Genomic DNA, 12,782 nt, shown 5'->3' with positions numbered 1-12,782 from the left:
GTAGAGTTTATGGCCTAACTGCATTCGTCCCAGTCAATATTTGACAATTTAAAACGGCAAAAGAGCCATATCGATTATCAAAATGTGAAAAAGACTGGCTTGCTAATCAAAAGCATTGTGCTTTTATTCGTCATGAAAATGTGTTTTAAGACCTTGCCAGAGGCTACATATCCAGTGTCATTTGAAATTACCCTTTCAGTTCCAAGTGTCGTTACCCAACCGGGCGATGACCAAGGGTATTGCCTTGTCTTAAAACCAAATTCCCAAATCATATTTGCAGCAACCCACCTACATGCAGAGGCTAATTGCTTTGATTCACAAATCAATGTCCTGCTAAAGTTCAGCATCTTTATATATGAAGCTTAATATCTGAAGGTTCAGAACATAGTTTGTCAGTACCTTAAATTGCATACATGGACTAAGGGGGTACCAGGTATTTTGGCATGATTGCGTGATCGGCGTATTTTCGATGCGTGAATTCGTGAAATAAATTTTAATTATGCATGAAGGGGAATAGGACATTGGCGCTTGACCTGTGAATCAGCATTACTCATGGCGTGATTGCGTGAAAATGAATGCTGCAAGCGAATTTCAAAATGGAGTACTTTTGTTTTTACAAGGAGAAAGTATTGGTTTTCGGTACCAGACCAGGCTAATGTCTCCATTATTCAGAGATGCCGATGGCTCAGCCAACAAGAAATTACTCTTATAAGATAGTTATTAAAAAAATCAGAGAACTTCCAGGGGGCGTGATATTAAATTTCCAGTACCGTAAGCGTGATTTGCAATTAATTCAAGCATGATTGCGTGATTCAGCATAGATACCTGGTACCCCCTACTAACACGCTGCAATGATAAGTTTGCCAAACTAATATGGAGTTTGACTCTATTTCCTGCACCACGCTACCATTTTTTTTTCCTTTTTAGTCGTTTTTTATAACGTTTCGCTCATTGAAAGTAGGCTAATTGAAAACAGCAAAAGGGTTGCCTTGCCTATATGGAGATGCCTATATCAAGATGTCATGTCCTGAAGCAAATACTAAAGCTTTACACATCTGAGAAAAGATACGCCGCAGACATTTATGTTTGTTTGTCATTTACTACCAGGACACAAAAATGAAAATGGCGTTTATGTTAAAAAAATATCCCTTCGCAGCTACCCTTAGGTTTGAAGAGCGTTACAATTAAGCCGCCCACAGGACAATCTGTCCTTTCTACCACAAGTGAATCTGGATCTTTGTGAGTCTTTTTTATCGAAACAAAGTGAACGTTAGAAGTTTAGATTAAGAGTGAAGGTAGAGGGTAATAAAAGCGATTTTGAAAAAGTAGTTTTCACGATAGGTTTCTTCAGTTATGTTCTCGATATGTTTTTTGATTGGGGTTTTGGAAAAATAGAAGGGTTTTCATCATGTAATCATATCGAATAATACCATATTGAATGATCAAATATTTGAAAAACGTACAGTTTTCAACTTCTAATGTTCTTGAACAAATATAAAGTGGACCAAGTAATTTTGTTTTGTTTTGAGTTATCGAAACGACCACCCGAGATGGTTCTGAATTTTGTAACAGGTGTTTGTTGAACCTTGGGTTGAAATGCTTCGTAACTTTGCAACACTATTGGTAGCAACTGGAGGTGTTTTGATTCATGCTGCATGGTAGCCCGACTATAAAATAGAATATTTCTTATGAGCAGTCGCATCATTAGCAAAATCTTAGCAACGTCACAATGATTGTTATAGATAACCATGAAAAATGAATGTCATGTTGCAGAAAATCCCGTATTTGGGCCTATTTGATGTCACAGAAAGTGAAGAAACAGACAGATAACACAAAACCTGTAATTCTTCAATACAAATACCGTGTATTAATCTTTGTTGTAACATGTGAACACACAGAAGACTGCCTGAATTCATTCAAACTGGAACTAGGTAACGTTTAAGGTTTACCTACTTTTGCAGTCGCATGGTATGTCGAATTTCCCAAAGAACTGAATTGGCTACGAGCAAACTATCTTTCATTACCAGAAATTTGCTTATGTGTAAAGAAAGAGTTTATGTGTTTATGTGCTTAGTTATAAAGTAAAACGAACAAACCTGGCAGAAAAACTGTTACTCGTTGACTTCAACTACATCCTAATCGGATAAAATGGAGCCGTTCTCGTGCTCTACAATAAAGTTTCTCAGGATAATGGAAACAGCGTTTGACTGCTTCTTTATGTCCCCTGAGGCTGTTGATGTTAATTAAAGAGGACAATCGTTTTGTTCTTCTCAAATCAAGCCAGAAATTGAAATAGTGGTAGTTTGATCCTTAAGAGATTTCTAACTATGAAAGGGCAAAACTTCGAAGGGTATATTGCAGGAGATCGATTAAACTCTGCATGTACTAAAAAGGTGTTGAGCTAGCGGATAAACGGGGGGTATAGGGGGCGTGACACCCCTTTTTTCATGACTTGGTTGATGTATCATCAGCTGGTCCTGAAGTCCAAAGTTTGTCGGTAGTAGAAATAGTATCTAGAATACGTTGCTCTTCATCTATGTCATTGTCGGCAAAGTTCACAGACGGCACAAGGGGGTGGTATGGGGGTTGGGGGGGGGGGGGGGCTGGTGATTAACCCCCACCCTACTTCTCTGAAAACTTGGTCTACATATTTCTTCTAAAAAAGGATTAAACAGCGTTGGTAATGGTAGATCAAAATTCTTAAGGAAAGTTAGCCTGGTACGAAGCACTGAAACGAGGCAAAAAGGGTGTGGTTTAACTGGTCACGCCTATTACCCTCCCACTCTGTAATACCTGGCGCTGCAACTGGTAAAGTTTATTCTTGATGACCCTTGACCCCCTTGACCCCTACCTGGAAGGTCAAGCTTGGCCAATGAAAAGCCGCAACTCCACCATTTGATTACCGGAATCCGATCAAGGGAAATAAAACCTGGTGGAATAAATTATTTATCAGTCTTTGGATGTAAATTGACCAATTTTACTTAACATCTTATCTTTGAACTCGAAACATTGATTCTACAAAATCTTTCTTTTCTTTAACTGACCTTTGAAATTAGAATTGATAGCAGCTCTGGATTTCCGCTACCGATTCAAGGGGCATATCCTGCTTAAAACCTACGAATTTGTATTCGAAACAGTGAGTTAATGGAGGGATTCGTGAAAGAAGGATGCGGAAATCCATCACAAAATTATTACATCCGTCTATCAAAAACATGACTAAAGGAAACTATTTCTTATAATCCACGGCAGAAAAAAGAAATGTTAATAAAAATTACTAATTCAAAAGAAGAAAGCAGCATTGACTGTATTCACGCGATCACTTATTTATCAAACAAGTATTTATTCATTCATTCGTTTGATCATTTATCCCCGTCAATTTTCTAGAGATTTGCACTCTTTGCGTAAACGGGGCGACCGCAAACACTTTAAATGACGTCAAAAATACACTGCAATCATTCAACATATCATAAAACAGATAAACAAACTTTTTCTTCACTTGTCTCCAAAAACTTTCGAAACGGTAAAATGACAGATGGACTAATGGACGTATTTTTCTTTCAGAATAGTTTTATTCCAGAAACACTGCGTTGACAGTGCAACCGCCCCGTTTTGCACCTAGAATTTCAAACGTGGGGACAATCAATTTTGTCTTTGAAAACTGACATCATGAATTTAGTCCATTTAACGCATTTTGAAAAACTGCAGTAAATCGTAGGAAGCAGGAAAAATTTGTATATGCCCCGTGTATATGCCCTTAACTGCGAAGGGGATAATTTGCCCTCGAAGTACATTTATAAGAAACGGTAGGTTCAATTTTTCGAGAGTTAAGAAAAAATCCTACCCAAATTGAAAAAATCTAAGAATCTTTTATAATTTGCAGTTTCAATTTTCCGAGCTGACCCTCGAAACGGTCTTGACATTGAACATCATTTTATTTTGCACCTCTGTAAGAGAACGATATTTGCCCGTTTGAGGTATTTTTCTGTGAGTGGAGTAGTGAGAATTTCTGGAAATTGTGTGGAGCAAGGTTGCTGAGGGACTTAATACACCATTGTTTATCATTCTTCGAATTAGCACATTACACTAGTTTATCTCTGAATGCGAGTGAACGTTTTACTTTACCTTGGAAGCACGTTTAAAAAATTCATTACCAATGAAATTGAAGACACATGTAAGAAACTTTTGATAGCAAAATGACCAGAAAATTAAAGAAACTGCCTGCCAGCACCGGACCTTAGTTTATTTTAGAAATATGTGTAGTACGGATGCCTTACGGGTTTAAAAAAGTAGACTTGGGAAAGTCTAGGTTTTGCAGACGAGCGAAAAGAAATCGTAATTTATTAGCATTCTCATTAAAAGTATTACTTGAATAGAATTTATCTATGTTACAATATCGTATTTACTCTATGTTAATACTAAATTCGCCATAGCGACTCGGGGTTGGTTTACAAAACTAAAACGCAAAAAAATCTGTTTTAAACACTGTCTTAAAACACTAATTGCCTCTTCTTACTTTTCTTATATTCTCAGTCGGAAATAAATCGCAAAACAATCTTAAGAACTAAATAATCTTAAAAACCTTTTTGACCTAAAATAACTTGTGGAGAGCGTCAAGATTGAAAAATCGAGCACCCCTGATCTGAAGACAAATGTAACTATAACATGATATCTGTCCTTAAAATGTGCACATGATATCACAGGATATTTGTCCTTAAATTCCTTTAACAGGAACGATTGAGATCTAGGTGTATTAAAGGAATCAAACGAGGCAGGGGAGCAATCACTGCCAAAAGTCGTGGAACACTAACGTCAGTTTTCAAAGGCAAATTCAGCCATCCCCCTCTCCCCCTAAGAACAATGTTGATTTCCTATAGAAAAAAGAAAAGGATTATGGAGTACGCTTTTTAATGTGCCTTGTATGATATTTTTCTATTCTTTCAACATTGTTTTGGGGAGGGGGGGGGGGAAGGGGGACGGAAGTAGTTGTATTCGGGAAAACAAATGAAAAAATAGAAAAGCACAACGCAAAGTGTTTGGTGTTCCAAGTAATTTTGGCAGTGATTGTATATCGTGATCATTAACACAAAACCAAAACATCTCAACTAAAAATTCCAGCTATCCAGATACTTGCACGCAAATCCCACAATGTTGAATCATAGGTAATATATACCGTTCCATTGACGAGCGGAAACTGGGGGAGGGGGATATATTTTCATACGTCTACAGCTGTATCAATTGTAGATAGTTTTAAATACAAAAATCACAAAATAAACTAAATAATTTCTTTTGAAAATAATTTCATCTCTCGAATCGTTGGGAAACGCCGATTTACTGAGGAAAAAACCGAAAACCTAATAAACTAGAACTATATAATAAATTATATCAACAATGTGGCATAAATATACTTGAAATTAAAGTATTCCTTTTGAAGGTACAGTCTCTCGAAAATCCCTAAATTATCTTAACTTTAAAACTAATTGAAAGAAACACATAAAGGTGTTTCACTGCTTGTGGTTCTCATAATAAAAAAACTTTATTTAAGAAATTGTTCTGTTCAATCTGAATCGAGCTACTGTGAATCTCCAGAATTAAAACAATAAATAAGAATTTAAGAGCCATAGTGGTATTTTTTGATTAAGCAAATTTTTGCCAAAAAGGCTTGTGTCCAAAAAGGCGTTGTCCCCTGAGCCATTTGACACAGACTACCCATATTGCTAGGCAAAACCAACTTATTTTATCACCAAAGCTCACTTTTTAGATCAAAACCAAATGTAGAAGCCTTCGACCTTGCAACTCCTTCAGGCACTTTTAAAACATGATCAAAGAACAGCCAGGTTCTTCTCTATGATGGTTTACTGTATCAAATTCAATAAACAATATTTAAACAAGGCCTTACCGTACAACTGTCATTGTAGGTTCTAAGACTGTAATATTGGTCCTTAAAAAGTATAATTAGAGAACAGATCACATCACCGTTACTGCGTTCTGAATATCGTGCGTTCCAATAATCGTCCAAATATTCATTGATGCTCGTGCCATTAAAAGCTTTCAAACCTCACACAGCGTCCAAGGTGAAGGGCTTTACATTACTCCATTAAAGGTCTTGGACAGTCATTCTATCTGGCGATAAGACAGCAAGATTTGCCTAGACCCACACACACTGGGACAACGGCATCAATTGATCAAGCGAAGTAAATCGTTTTAGAAAGCTTCTTATGAGGTCTGCAAGCATCGCCAAGAGTTTTCAGGGCTGCCTCGCTGATTGACTTTTTAGATGAACTGCCTCCCTGATCTGAACCAGCACTAAAATGAAAATATTGGTCTTTACTGTCAGGTATTAAGTCTAGCAGTAATGATGGTGCTCGTAGTGACGAGAGCCCCTGCTCAGAGTCCATATGGGTAACATATTAAAAGCCCATATGAGCATCAAACGAAAATCAACGAAGTTTTATCTTTGTTGTTCTATCGGAAAGATTTTTGTCGTGGTATTATTTTTCTTCATCAATTTACTCAGTTCTTGCTAACCATTAGTAATTTCGTTGTTTCTTACCACTGGCACGATATTTAAGGTACAACCATTCATGTGATGCAACTAAGCGCAATAACGATGAGTAAACGGAGATAATTCACATTAAATCTTGAACAATTTTTAACAAAGCTCCGTATATTAGTGGGGAATCAGGGGCCAGCTTGTGGAATAATCTTCGGGCCTAGCAGGGAGCTTCCCCTCTAGGTGGCGTGTTAATACCGCTTTATACTCATTGCCAGGGCTGAAGCCAAAAAAAATCGGTGACAAAGGTTCGAGAAAAAAAGAAAGGGATATTTTAGTTTCTGCACAAAATTTTAGAAAAATGTCTCTAAGGTGCATTTTAATCACTGCTGAGATTTGGTGCATAAAGGAGATCTACTATAGACTCGTGCTATCGTCACACCAAATGTTGCTTGGAATGTTTGGACAGTAAGATGAATGTCACTGTAAACCAATCTCAATTCGATGGTTTTGATTTAATAAATTTGGGCCTAAATTCTCGTGGCTGTAGCCAGCAGTGTGGCTTTCAGCGACCGTATTTGGCTTAAGATTTTTTGCTAAAGAGACAGAAGCACTTGAATTGCTACAATTCTTCGTTCTGAGTTCTTCCAAGGGCCAGGGCTGCACGTCAGAATGATTTCTGTACTGTCAACTGAAGCCCAGAAAAGTTTAAAATTACAGCCTTAAAACTCTGCTTTTATTGTCTCAACTAGAGTAAAAAGTTATATAAAATGAAAGAATATTGTTATTACTGGCAATATTTATTCATACGCAAAAAGATGTATTGCACGTGACAGATTTCAATATTGTTGATGTAGCTACAGTAGAAACCGACATAAGATAGCCTATGTTTTTCTGTATCAGGTTGAAATGGGTCCTTTGCTACTTCACAGTGTTTCTTAAATTACAGTTGCAAATATTGGTAAAAAACCAACCCAGAAGTTCTCAAATTTTTGTGCGGATGTAACTAATGGCCGACTCTCTCTCCCGAATATTTTCTGAAGAAATTTCCTTACGAAGGTTTTACAAAACTGGTCTTAAAAAATTCCCCGCCAATCATAAGCCATTTTATGTCATTAAATTTGACACAAACACTTTAAATTGTAGCTGTTATAAGATCTACCAGGGTGGCTGACCAGAAAACCCAAAAATGAAAAGTGTGGTTTACAAATCCCTTAACAGCTAAGCACCTCGTTATCTCAGAGAATTTTGGATAGATCTTCTGGTCCTACAAAAGAGATGCTAAGTAGCATTGAAATACATTTTAAATTTTCTGAAAAATGAAACCATGTCACGATTGACGATTCACAGAATTGTAACCAAATTTTACCTACAGGTAGGTTTGTTTGTTTGTTTCATTTCTTTACAGTGTTCAATTTAGTTTATTTTTTGACGTTGCAAAATCTTTTTCGGCACGAGAATCATTTCAGGCTCCTAAAGAAAATAATATATTATCTGTGTATAATTATTAACTGAATAGGACACTGCTTTATAAAACGTGTTGGAGAAGCATACGAAACAATGGTGCAATCTACACAATGCGTGTGCAAATCAGGGTCCTAGCGAATGCATTATTGATTGCATCTTGTCTTGCAATGGCTTTGCAACACTTTGCAACACACTTTGTGCCCTGTAACATGTCATTTATGTATTGTACAACGCAGTTATCTGCTCTCGCAACGGTTGCCTTGAAGTATAACTGAGTTTGTCAGTCTGAAGCATGCATTAAAAAGATTGGAGCCCGTTCAGTTACCAGCGCAGGACAATGACCAGAAAAATTGCACCGTTTTACGCTAGCTTTAGATCTGGAACTATAAACCTGCCATTAACTTCTAATTTGCTCTCTTGACATCTATCAAGAGATTGTATCAACAATAAAAAGACACTGCGTAATGGTTTTTTGGTAGGTGTGCCTAACAAAGTATCTTAACCTAATGACCCAATTCAGCCCTAGTTAACAGATGATGAAGCTTAAAAATAAAAAACTCTTTAATATGGGACGTATCAACGATGACATTGACAATCTTTATTGATTTCAGCTTAACCATAATTACTGTGGGATTCTATGCACTGGATTATGGATAAACGGGAAAAGTTGATATATTAACAAAGATACTATTCTACAAAGCATGTAAAAGAGAAACAAATCATTTTCATTTCAACTACTTTTTTTCTCAAGATCCTCTGAGTACGAGCCCTGGAGAATGGCCAAAATGGTAAGCAGAACAATTCACCAAAAGCGAATCAAAAGTAACGTGAGAGAAAGACTTCTTGACCAATCGGTTTAATAGGTTCTTGACCAATCGGCGACCTCTAACCTCACACCTAGTTAAAATCTCCAAAAGAGAAGACGAAGTCTTGCTGTCTACACAAGTCGGAAAAACTTCGTTTTAATGTAGACAGATTAAGTATTACCATGGAAGAACTCACTCGGGTTCTACTATTCTGTGTTTTAATACGGCATCGACGGGAAAGCAACAAGTAGGCAATATAAAACGATTCAAGTTTACAAAGAGAGTATCTAGATCCTTTCTGATATATCAAGGAAACTTGACGTAGCTTTGAACAAAATCTGGCTGAAAATCCAGAATTGTAGGATAAACGGGCTCGAATAAATAATATTTTTGCAAAAATAACTCCACTCTTTTTTTTGCTTTGCTTTTAAAGGATTAAAAATTGTTTTTTTGCAACGAGACAAGCATTGTGGGCCTACTTCAATCTGAAAAGTTTTCTGTTTCTTGTTTTCTTCGTGAAAAACCTTTCGTGAACTTTGTTGATTCAAGCAGTCAAATAAATGTATGTTATTTACGTAAACTTGAAAAAGTTAGTTACGTCTAAGCCTAAAGTAAAAAAATGCAAAAATGCAAGAGATTGTATGCAGCACCGCGTAAGTTCAATCATATATACATCCATTTGTAAATCCCTGATCATTTTAGTTGTATGATTTGTGACTGAATATAGGAAAGCCATGGAGAACTGTGTAACCATGCTTAAATTGCTAAATTAGCTTTGTTATTGCAAACTACAATAGTTGCCAAAAATACTTGGAGCAACCAACAATTTGCGTATTGTGTTTTTGATATTTTTCAATTCTTCTCCCAGATACTCCTATTTCTGCACCCCTTCCCCCTAACCAAAGTTGATAATTTAGAAAAATATCATAGAAGTCGCAGAAAAAAGCGCTCTTCCTAATCCCCTACGTTATGTAGTAAATCAACAAGGGGGAAGGGAATGGCTGAATTTGTCCTTGAAAACTGACGTTAGTGTACCAAGACTTTTGGCAAGCATTGTAGCCTGTAACGTCGCAAAAATATCTGACGAAACAAACAACAAATGTTCAAGGAATCTTGTAAGGCACTGGCACTGGAAGGCACTGGGTGAAATGCTACTTTTTGAGTGGCAGCCAATAATAAAACCGGCAGATGTGTTTTTTTAAATCAGAAAGCTTTTATTGGCTTAGGTTTCAATTCAACTCCAGGCAATAGCATAAATGGCTATCTTTCCGTATGGCTATTTTTTCATAAATGGCTATTTTTTCAGTTTTCTTATAATTAGCAAGCTAGACAATGCATTCGCCAAAACCCTAGTATACCATATTCCGATGTATTTCAGTCAGAATCTCTGATTAAATCCGACTCATAAATTCGTTATTTTTTCAACGATATTGTGTATCGAGTTTTTCGAACGGCAACGCACGCTGCACAATGCACAGTCTTGACTATTGTTTACAAAGCCTCGTGGCAAAATCTGTCACTCAAAACCGAGGGGCAAATCGCTCCTGAAAAAGGTGTACGAGATTTATAATGACTAATGATTCATTTGTGATTAATATTGATTTTTAGTGATTATTTTCATTTTTTGTGATTATTGTAAGATTAATCACAGATTTAAAAATGACCTTAAATGGCTCTCTGTGCAAATAAAACACGTTTGAACAGGCCAAGATAGGTTGAGATACACAACCAAAACAATACGTGACCCTAAACCTAAGTCATAATTCAAATTAAAGTACAGAATTTCATAAATCAAATGATAAACTGTCGTGCTAGTTGTGCAGAAAACTTTTTTAACATGCAACATGGAATTGAGACAGGTTCAGAGCAACCCCTTCATCGAAAGCAGCGATGCAGCTGCAGGTAAAATTTGAGTCACTAAACTAGCTAATTAGTGGCGAACACCTGAGGTGGGGCGAGGCCCCCAATACTTTGTCTAAAATTAAAAAATATTTTTCGATTTTATTTTCACCGACGTTTATTGTCCGAAATTTTTTCTCTGAAAATCTTTTTTCTAAAGATGTTTTTCATCACTTTCAGAAATCGAAAGAACCAGTTTGAAAAACTGAAATTTTTTTGACGGAATCTTCAGCTTTTTTATTCCTGCCAGTGACCCCGAGATGAGAACGAGGCCTTCATAGAAAGAGTTTGCTGTTGTCTTGTTCATGTCCTTGAGCGTGTTTGAGAATTCTCTAACGTGCTTTTAAAACATTTGGAGGCGTTATTCAAATTATTTCATTTTTCCATAACATAGGTGATGTTATTAAAGTGACTGATGATTTTTTGTGTGATTAATGTCATTTTTGTGATTAATTTCTTATTAAGGTTTGATTACAGTGATTTGCCCCTCACTCAAAACGAGGTTTTGGAGCAATAGGATATTGGTATCAAACAACTGAAACGAGCCAAAATATGACAAAGTACACTTCCATATCGCCTGCAGAGCGGAGTGGAAACGCTTTGCAAAAACGATATGATTGGCTCAGTTCCTTTTCTTGTAAACAGAATATAAAAGACAAGATGGTTCCGTGTTTCCATTTTAAAGCATTGTAGAGAGAGAATGCGAATGCTCACCTGATGTCTCTTTGGTAATCCACGTGAAAGCGCGCTCTAAAAGCCGCTAGATGGGCGTAATAAGCTGGGGCTGGAATGGATACCGATCTTGTGCACCTTACGTAAGTATGACAAAGCATGTAGGTCAGATTGTGAAGCTCATCTGGCTTCAAATCATTATCATCCCACAGTACATGGTAATGAGCCGGTCTGCTTGTTCCCTGTAAGAGAATTTGGTTTAAAACATGTTATCAATGCTTCTTTGAAATGAGATTTTACTCAATTTGATCGTCATTTCAAGGAGGCTTAAAGAGGGTAAAGATAATCTTCTTGCAAATCGTCTATGATATATTCCTTCCCTGCTAGGTTCTTTTTCGTTTTTTATGTTGCCCGGTTCCTTCGCATCAGAATACAAAACGCAGTCAATTCCTCAAGACAGGGAGTAAGGTTATTCTTTCCGAGTCCAATAATCCAAACAAGACAAAAGCTTGGAGGCTCTTGCGCAACCAGCATGCTTAGCGGCAGCTGTCTTGAGAAATTGACTGTGTTTTGTATTTTCATGCAGTTAGGCCGGTCTAACGAATTACTGTCGCAAGGCTTGCCGGTTGTGCAAAAGTCTTTAAAAACCACGGTAAAACGCTCAATATATGACTTGGACGATAACAAGTAAGTCTCTAGCAATTTCGGTGTTTTTCATCAAAAGATCAGCTCATTTTATTCATTTAACATCCTCGTGAGGTTCTAGACAAGCAATTAAAAATGTGTACAGTTGTCAAGAAATCAAAAAGTTACCATACTGTGGTGCAAGACTCTATTTAATTTGATCGTCATTTCATCGAAATTCACAAGTTAATGATCTTAAAATGCCATTCTTTTAGAAACTGCTCCAGTGGAGAATTAGCTTAAATTCTTTACAAAGAACAGAAAAAAAATTCAAAATTACTTATAATCATATATATTAAAAATTAATTCTAACCTTGATTCCTGCATGACTGCATAAATAAAAATCATATTCGGTAGGATGACATATTCCTGAGTCAACGGTCGTACCAGGGGGAATGTTGCCAGATGTACCCACCTAAAGAAGAAAACAAGCCTTAGATGACCCTAAATTAGATCCCTAAGAAGGTCGCTATTCCTACGAAGAAGTAACGATAAAGTCAAAGTATTTAACTGATTAATTCTTTAGAGACTTTCTATTACTGTCTGTTTCAAAGATAAATGACAATGGAGAGGGTACTCGGGAAAAAGGGTACTTTATCTCTGAATTCGGTATAAAATGGCACAGAGAAAAGTTGAAAAGAAATGTTAACGGGGAAAAAAGTCAATAAACTCAACTTAAAATCATAAAAGAAAATAAAATTCAGTTCAAAAAGAGAGACTGGATGCAAGGTACATTGTCAAAAAGCTTCTTAAAAATGTTCACG

At 36.6% G+C, this 12,782-nt stretch overlaps 1 protein-coding gene across 1 annotated transcript in view; it reads right to left on the bottom strand.

The window, feature by feature from the left end:
- Positions 1-2,626: 2,626 nt before the first annotated feature.
- The window catches only part of LOC135689514 (protein argonaute-2), a 31,591-nt gene continuing 21,435 nt past the window's right edge, over positions 2,627-12,782 (bottom strand). The window contains exons 16-18 of the mRNA XM_065206762.2: positions 12,332-12,433; positions 11,377-11,576; positions 2,627-6,303 (exon numbers count right to left, since the gene is read on the bottom strand). Of these exons, the coding sequence (XP_065062834.2) occupies positions 6,183-6,303; positions 11,377-11,576; positions 12,332-12,433 (423 nt within the window). The 3' untranslated portion in view covers positions 2,627-6,182. The remainder of the gene's footprint in view (positions 6,304-11,376; positions 11,577-12,331; positions 12,434-12,782) is intronic.

The sequence above is a fragment of the Rhopilema esculentum genome, chromosome 5, assembly GCF_057945365.1.
Source record: "Rhopilema esculentum isolate cy_ngs chromosome 5, ASM5794536v1, whole genome shotgun sequence".
In the NCBI taxonomy this organism is placed as follows: Eukaryota; Metazoa; Cnidaria; class Scyphozoa; order Rhizostomeae; family Rhizostomatidae; genus Rhopilema; species Rhopilema esculentum.
This window is presented reverse-complemented; position numbering and strand designations above follow the sequence as displayed.